General features: G+C 33.6%; 1 protein-coding gene across 5 annotated transcripts in view; it reads left to right on the top strand.

Annotated features, from left to right (window-relative positions):
- NBEA (neurobeachin) overlaps nt 1–13,481 on the top strand; it is a 458,842-nt gene that overhangs the window by 128,459 nt on the left and 316,902 nt on the right. For all 5 annotated transcript variants that reach the window (XM_066544903.1, XM_066544904.1, XM_066544902.1 and 2 more), the window contains exons 14-20: nt 4,300–4,379; nt 5,065–5,127; nt 5,236–5,333; nt 7,072–7,164; nt 10,852–10,960; nt 13,059–13,140; nt 13,345–13,468. In XM_066544903.1, the coding sequence (XP_066401000.1) occupies nt 4,300–4,379; nt 5,065–5,127; nt 5,236–5,333; nt 7,072–7,164; nt 10,852–10,960; nt 13,059–13,140; nt 13,345–13,468 (649 nt within the window). The remainder of the gene's footprint in view (nt 1–4,299; nt 4,380–5,064; nt 5,128–5,235; nt 5,334–7,071; nt 7,165–10,851; nt 10,961–13,058; nt 13,141–13,344; nt 13,469–13,481) is intronic.

Here is a 13,481-nt window from a genome sequence, read left to right on the forward strand (position 1 = left end):
GCACTAACAGTTTAGTAGCACTTACTTTAAAGCCAAAGGAGCTCAATATTTAAGGTTCCCATTTGGCAAATGCTGTTTTCTTTTAAAAAAGTTAAAGTTTTTCTTTTGCTTCTCCTAGTAATTAGCTCCTAAATTGGGAGGTATAAATGGGGTTTTTTAATTAATTTTAATATTTTTTAAAAGTTTCAGATACTCATTTTAAATTTGGTTTTGTATCTTTTATTATTGGATTCCTGTTTCACACTGGCATTTCTTCTTAGATTCAGCGTACTGAATTCATATTTGTATTTCCATATTATTTGGAGGTTTTGGAAACACTGTTTCAGAGTGTAGAAGTATCAACTTGGTCTTTACTTAGTAGCTTTACATTTTTCATGTAAATCCACATAGTAGAGACAAGTTGTCTGTTTAAAATCATGAGTTACACTTTTCTTCTGGTGTTATTTGTTTCAAATTTTTTTACAAAGAACCTAAACCATCAATCTAATTTCCAAATAAAAGAATCTAATTTTTTTTTTTTTACCATTAGACTATGGTTACAGCTGTTATGTTGATTTGCCACATGCACACCTTTAATGTTTTGTTAAATCATACAGAATAGGGATAATAGGATCTCCCAGCCATTGCAGTATCTAAACAGCCAACAAAGCAGGAAATGGAGAGAAAATTATTTAAAATGTATAGCTTTTTCTGTAATTATTTGATTTTATGTTGAGTTCAAAGAGACCCATCAGGATCATCAAGTCCAATTGCTGGCCTTCTACAGGACACCCCAAGAACAACTCTGTGTGCCTGAGGATATTGTCCCAACTTTTGAAGTCAGGCAGGCTTGGTGCTGTGACGTCTCTCCTGGGGAGCCTGTGTTGTATGAGAGAAATGTGCATTTAAGTTCCCAACTTAACTGTGTGTTTTAGTTCATGAACTGAGTGGCCAAGCATTTCTCTCTCTACTGGTGTTTCCTGTGTTCTTCATACTCAATAAGTGCTACTTCAAAATCTCAATAAGTGCTACCTTTATGAGTATCATGAATCCATCCTTATTGAGAGCGCATGGTGGTTAAAGTACAAGTTATGTCATGCTAAATAGTTTTCAAGAATGTTTTTCACATCCAATATTTTTGAACATGAGCTGTGGAAGGGGGAATTACAAAAAATTATTATGACAATAAAGTAACTGTAGTTTTTCTCTTTGAAGATAGACAGGCTCCAGAGTTATTTTAAGAGCTGGGTTAGAGTGGAACTCAGCTCTTGTTAGATTTACAGCAGAGAGAAAATCAGGTTTTCTGTGATCCATGTATCATGTGATGTTATTTATGTGTGTGTGGAGATCAGATTCTGCTATCTGTATCATGCTTTATTAAATTAAGGAGTAGAAAAATCATTGTTTTTACATACAAAAAAAATCAAAACAGGTGGAAGAATGTCACGTTTGTCTGTTGGTAGAACTGATAACACAATTTTATTTCCAAAGACAGAATTAGAAATAATTATTATTATTATTCAAAGCTGCCAATCAGTTTGGGCGGTTTTGTTTTTTTTTTTCTTGTTTTTTTGTTTGTTTTTTTTTACAGCAGTACTGATTGTACTTAACTCTGTGAATGTGTTTACTTATTTCCTCTTATTTGCTTCTGGTTTATGCCCCTATAATTTCTCTATGCTGCAGGGATGAATTGCATAAAATTATAACTTTTTCATTTATTTTTGTCTGGGTAAAGCAGGCTAACTCTTATTATGAGTGTGTATTTTAAAAATCTGACGCAAATGATGGGCTCTGTGAAAAATACATACATAAAGAAATCTAAAAGCAGGAAATGCTTTAATGACTCATCCTCGTGTGGGATAAGGGAGGCATCCTTTCTCTTTGCTAATTAAAAAGAGTGTGATTATTTTGTATTAGGGATTTATGATTGCTGTGCCAGATCTTGAAAGGATTATCTTCACATTGATCTAATTTGAGATTGGTTTTAGTCTTTAGCAGTGCTGACTATCAGTGTCTGAGCGATGGTGACACTGAATTTTCTATATGCAGTGATGGGCACAAAGATTAATAGACAGTAAAGAACTACTTTGCAATGTTTGAGTTAAAAACAAGATCTGCTTGTCTTTCTTTGCCTGGGTATATGTGTGGCTAATGTATACTTTTTTAAAATTATAGTATAAAATACAATATTGTTTGGTCAATAATATATTTTTTTAAAATAAATCTTCAACTAGGAATGAAGTAATTAGTAATGAAGTACAAAACTGTGATGACATAAAAATTATAGGGGAAAAAACTGCTTTAGGTAGCTTTAGAACTTCCTATTTAATTAATTCTCTTCAGTCTGTGTCAGATGATCATTACATCATATTGCTGTATTCCTTGTAGCTGTCTGGTGATTACATAGCCTCCAGTTTCTCCAGCCTGTCTTATTTTTCCTTGCCAGTTTTTGAAACTAATTTTTGAAACTAATAAAGTCTTTTTGGTAGCAGCTGTCCCTGTTTTCTGATTCTAGAGCAGTGAAGCTTCCTGACCCAACTAAAATGCAAGGAATAAATAGTACTAGAGAAGGGAAAATTACACTTTACCTGCTTGGCATATAGACTGCAAGCAACAACTCCTTTGGTCTCCTTTGCGTGTTGAAGAACCCTTTTCAAGGTTGTCACATGTCTTCAGGGAAATGAGTGGGCACATGAAGAAGTAGAATAAAATTTGTGTGTCTTGGAAGAAGTTCCCAGTTATATTGGAATACCTTCTTGGCATGTCCTTCCAATTTCTGTTATAGAAATGTTTTGCAGGCCTCTCCATTGTCTGTATTCTGTTTCAATAATTACAGTCTTTCAGAAATGACAGAGACTTTTCTTACAGAAAAGACAAGATGTCAATGTTCTTGTTTTAGTCCTGGTTTTCAGATATTGTCTGATATTGATTCCCAATAAGGTGTAAGAGGGAAGAGGGTACAAAGAAAGAAACTTCCGTGACGCAGTTAGGGAAATTGAATCCACATTTAAATTAGGGGGGGAAATAGCTAAATTATATAAAAATATCATATTTATATATTTATTAAATAAAAATGGCTTGTTGAAAACAAGCACACCGTTGCTAAAAATTCATGCAATATTTAATATAATTGCATCTAGTATAAAAAAAATCAAATTACTTCTGTTTCTACAGTGGAAATGAGATGTTTTATGATGCTGCTATTAATATGGACTAGTCATACATCTTTAAAGCCCAGCTGCTAAACTTTTTTACTGTGATACCCTGAGTGCTCTTACAAACTGTGAGTGGAGTGGGACAACCAGAGATTTATTTGAGATTTATTTGCTTTTTTCTGAAGAGTACACAGTTCTCCTCTTTCTACTCCTGAACAGGGAAGAAAACTTGAGTGTATTAGCCATTCTTTTTCTTCCTCCTAGTGAAACAAATATACTTTCCCTTAAGGTTTTCCCTTGTCAAACTTGAATTACTGTGTGTAAAGCAGTGGCCTCATTTCAAAAAGCATCACCATAGACAATTAGAGAATCTTCATTAAAAGGTTGTATTCATCTGGATTGGAAATAATAATGGGACATAGACTTTTTTTTAACTTTTGATAGAAGAATAATTTAAGTTGCATTTATTTTTACTGTGCAAAATTTAAGACTATCTATGCCCTGGATTGCCTGAGAAGCAGGAGCTTAACAAAAGAATTTGCAGTTCAACTTCAATATTTATGAAAAAGGAGAGTGACAAATACAATAGAAATAGTTTCAAATTGCTATAGTTCAATGTCTGGCTTTTTTAGATATTTCTGCTTTCATAATGTGCTTCATAAGCACAGTTGTTTAAAGTATTATGGATTATTGTTTTTTTCCTTGTTTAAATTGAATATTTTCTTTAGATAGTAGTTTCTCTTTGGTTAAATGGCTTTAGTTTCTGCTACAGGTGATGGCTACCCCTGGTATTTCATAAATCCTTTCTCTGTTGGTTTTCATTCAGACGGTATTTAACATAGTGGTTTAGTCATTCCAAGTTGTCTATCACTTATTGCTGTCTATTACTATCACCTTATTACTATCTTTCATCTTCCTGTTTCTTTTAAAAAACTAAGTAAAACGTTTATATGGGTTTCTTTTTTTTCCAAATGGAGCATCACTTATACTTAAATATATTATGTTGAAAAATGTGATTCTGAAAGGTTATAAATGATATCATTTGCAAATATGAACTTTATATAAGAGTACTAAATCTGTTGTAGGAACTGTGATTTCCTTAAGAAGCTGCAGTGATTAAAGGAATTAGTTTATATTTTAAAGTGCTATATTTTGTTTCTTCCAGATGGTCCTCGGCCCTCCCAGAAAGAAATCATATCATTAAGGGCATTTATGCTTCTGTTCTTGAAACAACTTATATTGAAGGTAAAATGGTCTCTTCCAGAATGAAAGCATTGACATCTGTTATATACTTGTAATAGTATCTTTCATAGTAGAAAATCGTTAATACCTGTCCAGTATTGTGTCTTTTTCTGGTTAATTTAATGTTCACTCACATCCTTCTAATCAACAGAGAAGTAGTAAATCCATACAAAATTTCTTATTAACCTCACAAAACTCTGCCATGTATATTTTATTAAATGTCTAATATATATGTTTTAATTAATTCTCATATTTTAAAATTTTTAAATAAAATGGTCAAATGAAAAATATAATTGCAGTTGTCAAGTTAATAATTGCTTTATCCTTCTTGCTGGTTCTACCACTGGTAGAAATGGTGTAAGAGTCTGTTACAGCTGAATGCTACTCTTTGAGGGATAATCTGCCATTTGAGATTAGACTGAAAACCAGTATTTTCTGTTCTGTCTCACAAAGTGTAGGAGTAACAGTAATAGTCTGTAGTATCTGAGGGCCCACACTAAAGGAATCTGACCTCATACTGTTTTGAACTGCCAATATGATAAAGCAAAGCAGTAAAATGATAGAGAAAATGTGGTCTTTTAGGTTCAAATAAAAAAGCTGTAAAATTACTTGACTGGGTCCAAGGTTTGCTTGTCCAAACCTGAGGAATGTAGTTTCTCTGAACAACAGCCCTTTTTTTCCCCCTTAGGATCGAGGAGTGAAAGAAGATGAACTGCAGAGCATATTAAATTACTTATTAACAATGCATGAGGTACATTTTTCTAATTACCTACCTTTTATTGTAACTAATTGTATCAGCTCTGTGGGAAGCTTGTTGTTGAGGTTAGTTTGTAGAATAACATTGGTGCTTGTCATACAGGATGAAAACATTCATGATGTGCTGCAGCTGCTAGTGGCACTAATGTCCGAACATCCAGCATCCATGATTCCCGCCTTTGATCAGAGAAATGGGATACGGTAAGACAGTCAAGTGAGAAAGTACCTTAAGTGTACCTCCAGAATCATGACTCTCCAGTTGGCTTCCTTTTCACATAAATATCACACTAGCTGATCTTTTAAACTTCAGTTTCATTAACTTGAGCTTTATTTTTTGAAAAAATTAGGGATTTCAATATGTTGGAGGAAAAAAGAATTTCCATTTAAGATTATCGTTATGATATTTCAAAGTAACTGTACTGTTTTACTTGCTTCTCAATCAAATAGAATGTGTAATTAACAAGATGCATCAAATAGCCATGTATTGGTCTCAGAATAATTTTAATTATTCTTTCATTGTATATTTAACATTATCTGGGGAGAACAAGAGGAAAACAAGGAATCATGCCCTAGCCTCTCAAATTCTGTCTGAAAAAAAGTGGAATTAATGCGTTTATCTGTTTGTCTGTGAAATTAATAACTGATAATTCCCAAAAAAGTGTTATTTTTGGGGGGGTTTATGCCTAATTTGGTAGTATAATTCTTCTCAGGGACTAATAATTTCTATGTTAATAATTTGATATTTACTATGTTGGGGTTTTTTTCTGTTCTGAGAATACTTTAGGAAATGCAAGGGGCTTGTAAAAGGGAAAAAGCCCCATACTATCTACTACTTGATAGATTCAAGCTCCATTTTGCCTAAATGCTAAGATCTTTGTACAAAGATATGTACTTAAAACTGTTTGAACAACAATGCTCATTGAAGGGAAGACTCATGGCTTTCTGCCTATAGTTTGTATTCAACCAGAATTCTGTTCCTGTCATTTTTCGAAGAAGGCTAAGTCTGATCTGGAAGACTGGAGACATCTTTATGTAACATTTGTGGTATTAAAAGTGTTTGATGGTGCAGTCTTTGTTTGAAAGTCTGTGTTGTAGAAGTGGGGAGAGAATACACAAAATTACAACTTTTAAGAGCTTAAAGAACAAAACAAAACACCCCAAAGCCTTACATAAAATTAGGGGTTCATTTGCCTTGGATGTCAGAGGACAAAAGCCCCAGGGTTCATTTGGTAATAGCAGAAGTAATTTCAAAAGAGAAAGATATTGTCTGAAAAAGCACTCTTTAGTGGAAAAAGACTAGAAAGAATGACTAAAAACTGAAGCCAAGCTTATTCTAATGGGAAACTAAAATATAAATTCAAAAAGTTGTTAAGAAAAGTACAGGGCAAGGGTAATGTTTTCTGTCTCTTGGTGACTTCAGATCAAGGCTGGTTTCCTTTCTGAAAGACTGCATAATTTGTGCTTAAACCTACCATATTAATTAAATATTTAATAATTGGATTAGCCAGTATTTGAGGGCACATTTTTTTTGTCCAGCATTTAAAAACAGAGAGTGTAATGAAAGGAGATTTTCACTAGCATCCAGGTACTCCAGGATATGACCTAATGTGTTCCAGTCTGCTTCTCTTGTCCTAAGCTTCCACTGCTTAGACTGTCTTTTACTTGGTTGTTCCAAGAGAGAAGTATAGGATAAGATGTTACTTTCTGTTATAAAACATTGAACCAAACTGCACCATGTCCCCAACCTCAATAATTCTCTATCAAACTGTTATGCTGCACTTGATTCTTTCAGTATATCCTATTTTGTGTAAATTGTTGATTTTATATATTTATTTCTTACTAAATATTCTTACTCAGTGAAATACAAGCCATATATGTGATGTTTAGTGATAGAATTGATATATGTGTTGTTTGAGCTTTAATTTGTTTTCTGTTTTAGAGTAATTTATAAGTTATTGGCTTCCAAAAGTGAAAGCATATGGGTGCAAGCTTTGAAGGTCCTTGGATATTTTCTTAAACATTTGGGTCATAAGTAAGTGTAATTTTAAATTTTTTGTAGTGGTGTATTTAAGTTCGCAATTCTTGTCTTTTTGTCATGATTACTGTATATTCTTTGTCAATCTTTAGAAATAACTTCAAATTTTATTGGGTTTTCAGATTAATAATTTGCACACTGTTAGCTTTATAAATCAGATTTTTTTTTCCAGTTAACTTGCTATTACTATGATGTTTGAAACAATACATTGGTTGTCTTTCAGATATAAGATGTGCTGAAAGTCAAGTCTTAAAACAAGGGAGAAACATTTTCCAGAAATACCTCCTATAACTATATATTGCATGTTCAGCTAAAGTTAACAGGAAACACATGAGTGTGATCTAAAATTTGCTTTTGGAATCATCAGTGTCATTGCAATAAAATTTTCAGGGCAGCATTTCTAAAAATAGTTTTAGAAGGATGGGAAAAATGAAATAGAACATTTTATTGACATGGGAATATTTCAGAAGGAAAAGCAGATACATCAAGCAAGTGGTGTTTATCTCTGTGCAAGAAATACTCACTGAGAAAATGTGGCAGCACGAAATATTCCCATTTAAAAAGACCTGATGTCATGAAATGGGTTTACTTAGTCTGATCTTCCATATTATAGTGTCAAGAAGGCTCTAACAATCTTGCAGTGCTGCATAGCCTGCTGTTGCTCATTTTTCCCCTTCTACATGTGGTGTTAAGATCCCTGCTGGGATTAGCCCAAAATGGCATTTTAGTGGGAGGCTGTGTATTATAAAAATGATCCACATGCTTCACAAGAGACTTCATCATGTAAGCCTCATTTGAAAGGAAAGGAGGTAGGAGTCCAGCCAGAGTGTGGTATTGCTAGAAATGCTTTTCTCTCAGTAAGATCAATAAAGTATAACTGTATAATTGAGAGACAGTTAGCTGAGAATATGCTTCTAAGTGAGATTTTTCCTTTGGGATCCAGCAAGTCAAATACTGTTCTGGGAATTAATAAACCGAATTGATAGTCCACTCAAGAATCTCCAAGGACTTTTCAAACATTCTTAGTAAAAGTCATTCACATTGATAGGAGTTGGATTAAGTATGACACACCAGATGAACGTTTGATTTGTCAGAAGCCTGGTTGTATCTAGATAAGTACAGTTGTTTAAAATATTTATCCAGAAAATCAATTAGCAACCGATGTCCTGGGTGCATCAGGCACAGCATGGACAGCCAGGCAAGGGAGGGGATTTTCCCACTCTGCTCTAAGCTGGGGCTGCCCGACTGACCTCGAGTGCTGGGGGCAGTTCTGGGTGCTGCAATATAAACAAGACATTAAGCTGTTAGGGAGTGTCCAAAGGAGGGCAACAAGGATGATGAAGGGCCTGGAGGGGAAGCTGCATGAGGAGTGGATGAGGTGACTTTGTGTGTTCAGCCTGGAGGAGACTGAGGGGAGACCTCACTGCAGTTACAACCTCCTCATGAGGGGAAGAGCAGAGACAGGCACTGATCTCTTCTCTGTGGTGACCAGTGACAGGACTCAAGGAAACAGCATGAAGCTGAATCTCAGGGGAGGTTTAGGATGGATTATCAGGAAAGAGTTTCTCACTCAGAGGGTGGCTGGACACTGGAACAGGCTCCCAGGGAAGTGGTCACAGCCTGACGAGTTCAAGAAATGTTTGAAAAATGCTCTCAGGCACATGTGTGATTCTTGGGGATGGTGCTGTGCAGGGCCAGTTGTTGGATTCGGTGATCCTTGTGGGTCCCTCCTAACTCAGCATATTCTATGATTCTATGGTTACAAGAAAAGAAAAGAGAATTTTCAGAAGCTCAAATTTTAATTTAAAATCTACTTGCAATTATGGATATATCAATGCAATTTCCATTGTTGAGAGAACATATGTACTTAGCAAAAATTAACTTTATTTTTCATGTAATTGGAGTGATTGAAATCCCCTTGAATACTCTGTGTAACTTTCAATTGTTTTTTTAATTTTTAGACCTCTGAACATCTGCAAATATGCATATTTTATGTAGATTTTAGCAAGTAAAAATGCCCTTCCATTTCATGTTTTACATCTGGTGCTTGTGCCTTTTTGTTCATACACATATGTGTGCCTAGATGTGACTTTATAAAATGGAAGTCAACCACAAAAATTACAAAGTACTTATATTCCTGTTTCACAGTACAGGAAACAGGTACTGCATTGTAATAACACTGAAGCAGAATCACATAAAGAGATGTTATGTGATTTGTGAAATCTAAAGCAATACAATATTACTAACAAATGTATAGGTACTAAACCAATTACTGTTGATGTAGTTCATATATACATGTATTACAGATGGAGCTATGGAGTAGAAGTGATTGATTCTCAGAAATGACCAGTAATGCGTTACATGAGAACCTGAATAACTTAACTGATTTTTCTTTGTGATCTGTGATGAGACACTGCTTTGTCTAACCTTAGCAGTTGAAAAAATCCTGGTTTTTTCCTCCTCTGCCATATTTCATTCTTTCTATGCCACCACTTGAAATAATAGTCCCTTGTTTACTTTTGGGTTTTACCCACACATGTAAATCTCCTAATGGATTTCTACTTCTATCTGCTAAATCCTACCTTAAAAGGTTGAACACGTGTAGGTTTTCTCATAAGTAATTCATGAAATCACTTCTGTGCATACAAAAGTACACACTGTTATAAATTTTTACCATTCTTTTGTGGTACTTACTTTGAAAATTATGAAATAATCTATTAATTTCAGAAGTTATTTAATGAACCTATATAGTTTGTATTATTTTCACTGATAATCATGAAAACACAGTTTCTTAGCTTTTGAATGCATATCATTTTTAGAAACTTTATCCTATTTAAAATTTTTCTGCTGCTATAATATAGATTATTATTTATTTTGAAAAATCATTTTTATTTCATATCTATTATAGTAGTAGGTAAATTCAATGATGCAAATTATGAGGAGTACTTTATTTATGATGTTGTATCCTATTTTAAAATGGTGGGATTTAGGGACTAGGGGAGTTCATTGATGTGAGCTGCTTCCTTCTCCACTTTTTAAAGATTTGAGTAGTTTGTGAAATACACTTCAATCATGTAGAATTTCATAACTTTTCCGTGTATTGTAATGTGTTATTCCAGGATTTAATTATTCTGCTTTCGTGAGAGAATGATATATAAAGAAGAAAAGTGGTACTGAAAAATCCATATATATATATATGTATATTAGTATTAACAGATACAGATTGCTTGAGCAATCTGAGGGGGGCTGGCCCAGATCACCCACTGTGGTTGCTTCCAACCTAACCAATTCTGTGATAAATATTGGAAAATATGAAGCTGGATTGTCCTTAGTTCTTGTGATGTGACAAAAGTTGTGTTCTTCAGTGATAGCATTTTAACCAGCCTGTGCACATTTTGAACTTTCTTACCCAGAGTAAGATAAAAGTAGTTGACTTTGAGAATGGTGTGATTTTTTTTTTTTAATACAAAAGCCCATCCTAAATACAACATTGTTTTCTGAGGACATTTGTATATTTGTACAATTGCATTAATTGTGGGAAATATCTTAAATATATATAAAATAACAAGCTTGGGAGCCTTTTAGTACAGCATCAAAATATTTGGCTTTTGGGTTTTATCGTGCATTTTTTTAAAATGCTCATTATGCTTGACATGTGCCTAATGCTTTTATTTTCTCTTACAGGAGAAAGGTTGAAATCATGCATACTCACAGTCTTTTCACACTTTTGGGAGAAAGGTTGATGCTGCACACAAACACAGTGACAGTTACAACATACAACACACTTTATGAGGTACAAATTTTTAAATGTAAAGATTATTGTTTCTGCTGTAAAAAGCATGACTTAAAATATCTGCGCTCTAGAATATCCTGATTCTCAAGACTTTTGAGAAAAACTTTAAAAATTTTGAGAAAGTTCTTCTTGGTTCACAATGTATTTTGCCATGTTTTAGATATTTTTATTAACAATGTCCTAATTTTTACATAGGTTCTATAAAACTTTCCACTTCTGATAGAAGAGATCCTGTTCCTTAGGATGTTTATCACTTTTCACCAAAAAAAAAAGCAAAAACCAAAAAAACCCAAACAAAAACCAAAACCACAACAGATACTGCAGACTTCCAATTGCTCATACTTCCCCATTGTTTGGAGAGTGTTGAAATGGAAAATGCTTAAGTCAGAGATGCCTCTCTTTTCTTTCTTCTTTTTCATGTCATTCATTTTTCATTTACAAAATTTTGAAGAGTGCTGTGGTTTTTTTTCTTTTTTAACCATGCCAAATGATAACTAACAAAGCTACTTTTATCAGTTGCTGATACTGCTTGAGGTAAATAAGAATGACCCCAAAGCATTCAGCTGTTCTACCAGGTTCTAGTAGAGGCTTCAGTTTTGATGATGAGCAATTTTGTAAAAGCAAAATATCGAGAACATCATGTTGGTTGAAACCCATGTCTTCATGCCTGCACACATTGAGCTCATGTCTCATCTTCAATTATTGCTAAAATGGTGACTTAGAACAGAATTTCTTACAATTTCTGAAAATCTTACGCACTAAAAAGGTTTTTAGTGCTTTTTTTAGTCACAAATAGATTTAATGACTAGATGCTCAAGGTAGGTTCCAGACAAGAAAAAAGAAACTACAGGAGTGCTTGGTTTTCAGGATGTGGAAAATTATTCTCTTATGATTGTAAAAACCTAAACATCGTCTATTTGCCAGTGACTTAGATCCAAGTTCTTTTTATTGTACATTACCTTTTATGGTTTGGCCACTAGAGCCTGAGTCTAGTTCCTGCATTCAGTTTTCTGAAAGCTTCTATGATTGGTATTCTCAGAAAAAATGCATAACTCATTGATGAAATTAAAGTCCTCATGGAGTTCAGCATCCACAGACATTTACATTTGAAAAAATAGTCAGAGGAAAGGAGAAAAAAGGGGTTCAGTGATCTAAGTACTGAAGATTTGCTAAGAACCTGATGCTAAGGAACAGATATTTTCCATAATTCTCTCATATAAAGTAAGGGCATATTTGCCTTCTGTTTTAAATATCAATATATAAAGACCTATTCTAAGATTCTGTGTTTATGACTGACATTAGTTTGATTATTTTTTAATGAGAGAGCTAAAGTTCTTCTTTAAAATAAATATTGCTAGTGAAATTACTCAATTTTGAAATACATTTACTTGAATGTAGCTTTTCTAAATCTCTTTACTAATTCTCTTTACTGAGAATTTTATGTTGATGTCATTGAATTTTTAGCCTTTCTGTGTTGATATCATTGAATTTTTAGCTTGTTCTTAAAAATGAAGTTGCATATACACATCCAGTGACAGGTATCCCAGTGTGAAAGGTTTGTGATGTTGCCTCAATACAGATTAATTAGGTTGTCAGGTACAATTCAAGCAACAGGAGAATTTTCTGTCTTCCTCATTATGTGAAGCCCCAGGATTATACCTACAGAATGCTAATTCTGACTCTTACTCTTTGCGAGCTGGAGGAAACCAAACCCAGTTTTAAGAATGATTTGGTTTGGTTTTGATGAAACATATGAGAATAATTGTTGATGTGTGTAGCTTGTGAAAGATATTTGATGTGCAAATGTATAAAAATATGAGAAATATGAATGTAATATCTTTAAAATACTGTTATTGTATATTTAGGTAACAAACTCAAAGTTTAGCTAACCAGCTACAGTGCAACCATGAAAATCTTTATCCCTGCATAGAAGAATTGCTTTATTCAGGTTTTCAAGATTTAAAATACTTTACCTAATTTTTTAGTATCATGTTGCATGTGGCCATGTTAAATGTTCTTAACAAATTTTAAAATGATCAAAGAAATACTTGTAGTGTTTGATTAAAAATGGTAAAAGAAAGTTAATATTCTCTTTTAGATTTTGACAGAACAAGTATGCACCCAAGTTGTTCATAAACCACATCCAGAGCCAGATTCAACAGTGAAAATTCAGAATCCAAGTAAGGACAATATATTGTGTTTGTTTGATAAATGTGTCACCTATAGGTTTTTTGAAATGTTGGTTCAGAAAGTGAGAACAATTAATTCATGTATCTTAGATACATATGAGTTGCAGTTACCTCTTACATTAATGGCTGTTAGCAATTATTTCTTTTTTTAAACATTGGTAAAGTGCTTTACATAACTAATTTATTCTTTCAAAGTGATTCTTAAGGTGGTGGCAACACTGTTAAAAAACTCCACGCCAAGTGCAGAGCTGATGGAAGTTCGACGATTGTTCCTATCTGATATGATAAAACTCTTTAGTAATAGCCGTGAAAACAGAAGGTACGTCCATGCA

The sequence above is a fragment of the Molothrus aeneus genome, chromosome 2, assembly GCF_037042795.1.
Source record: "Molothrus aeneus isolate 106 chromosome 2, BPBGC_Maene_1.0, whole genome shotgun sequence".
NCBI lineage: Eukaryota > Metazoa > Chordata > Aves > Passeriformes > Icteridae > Molothrus > Molothrus aeneus.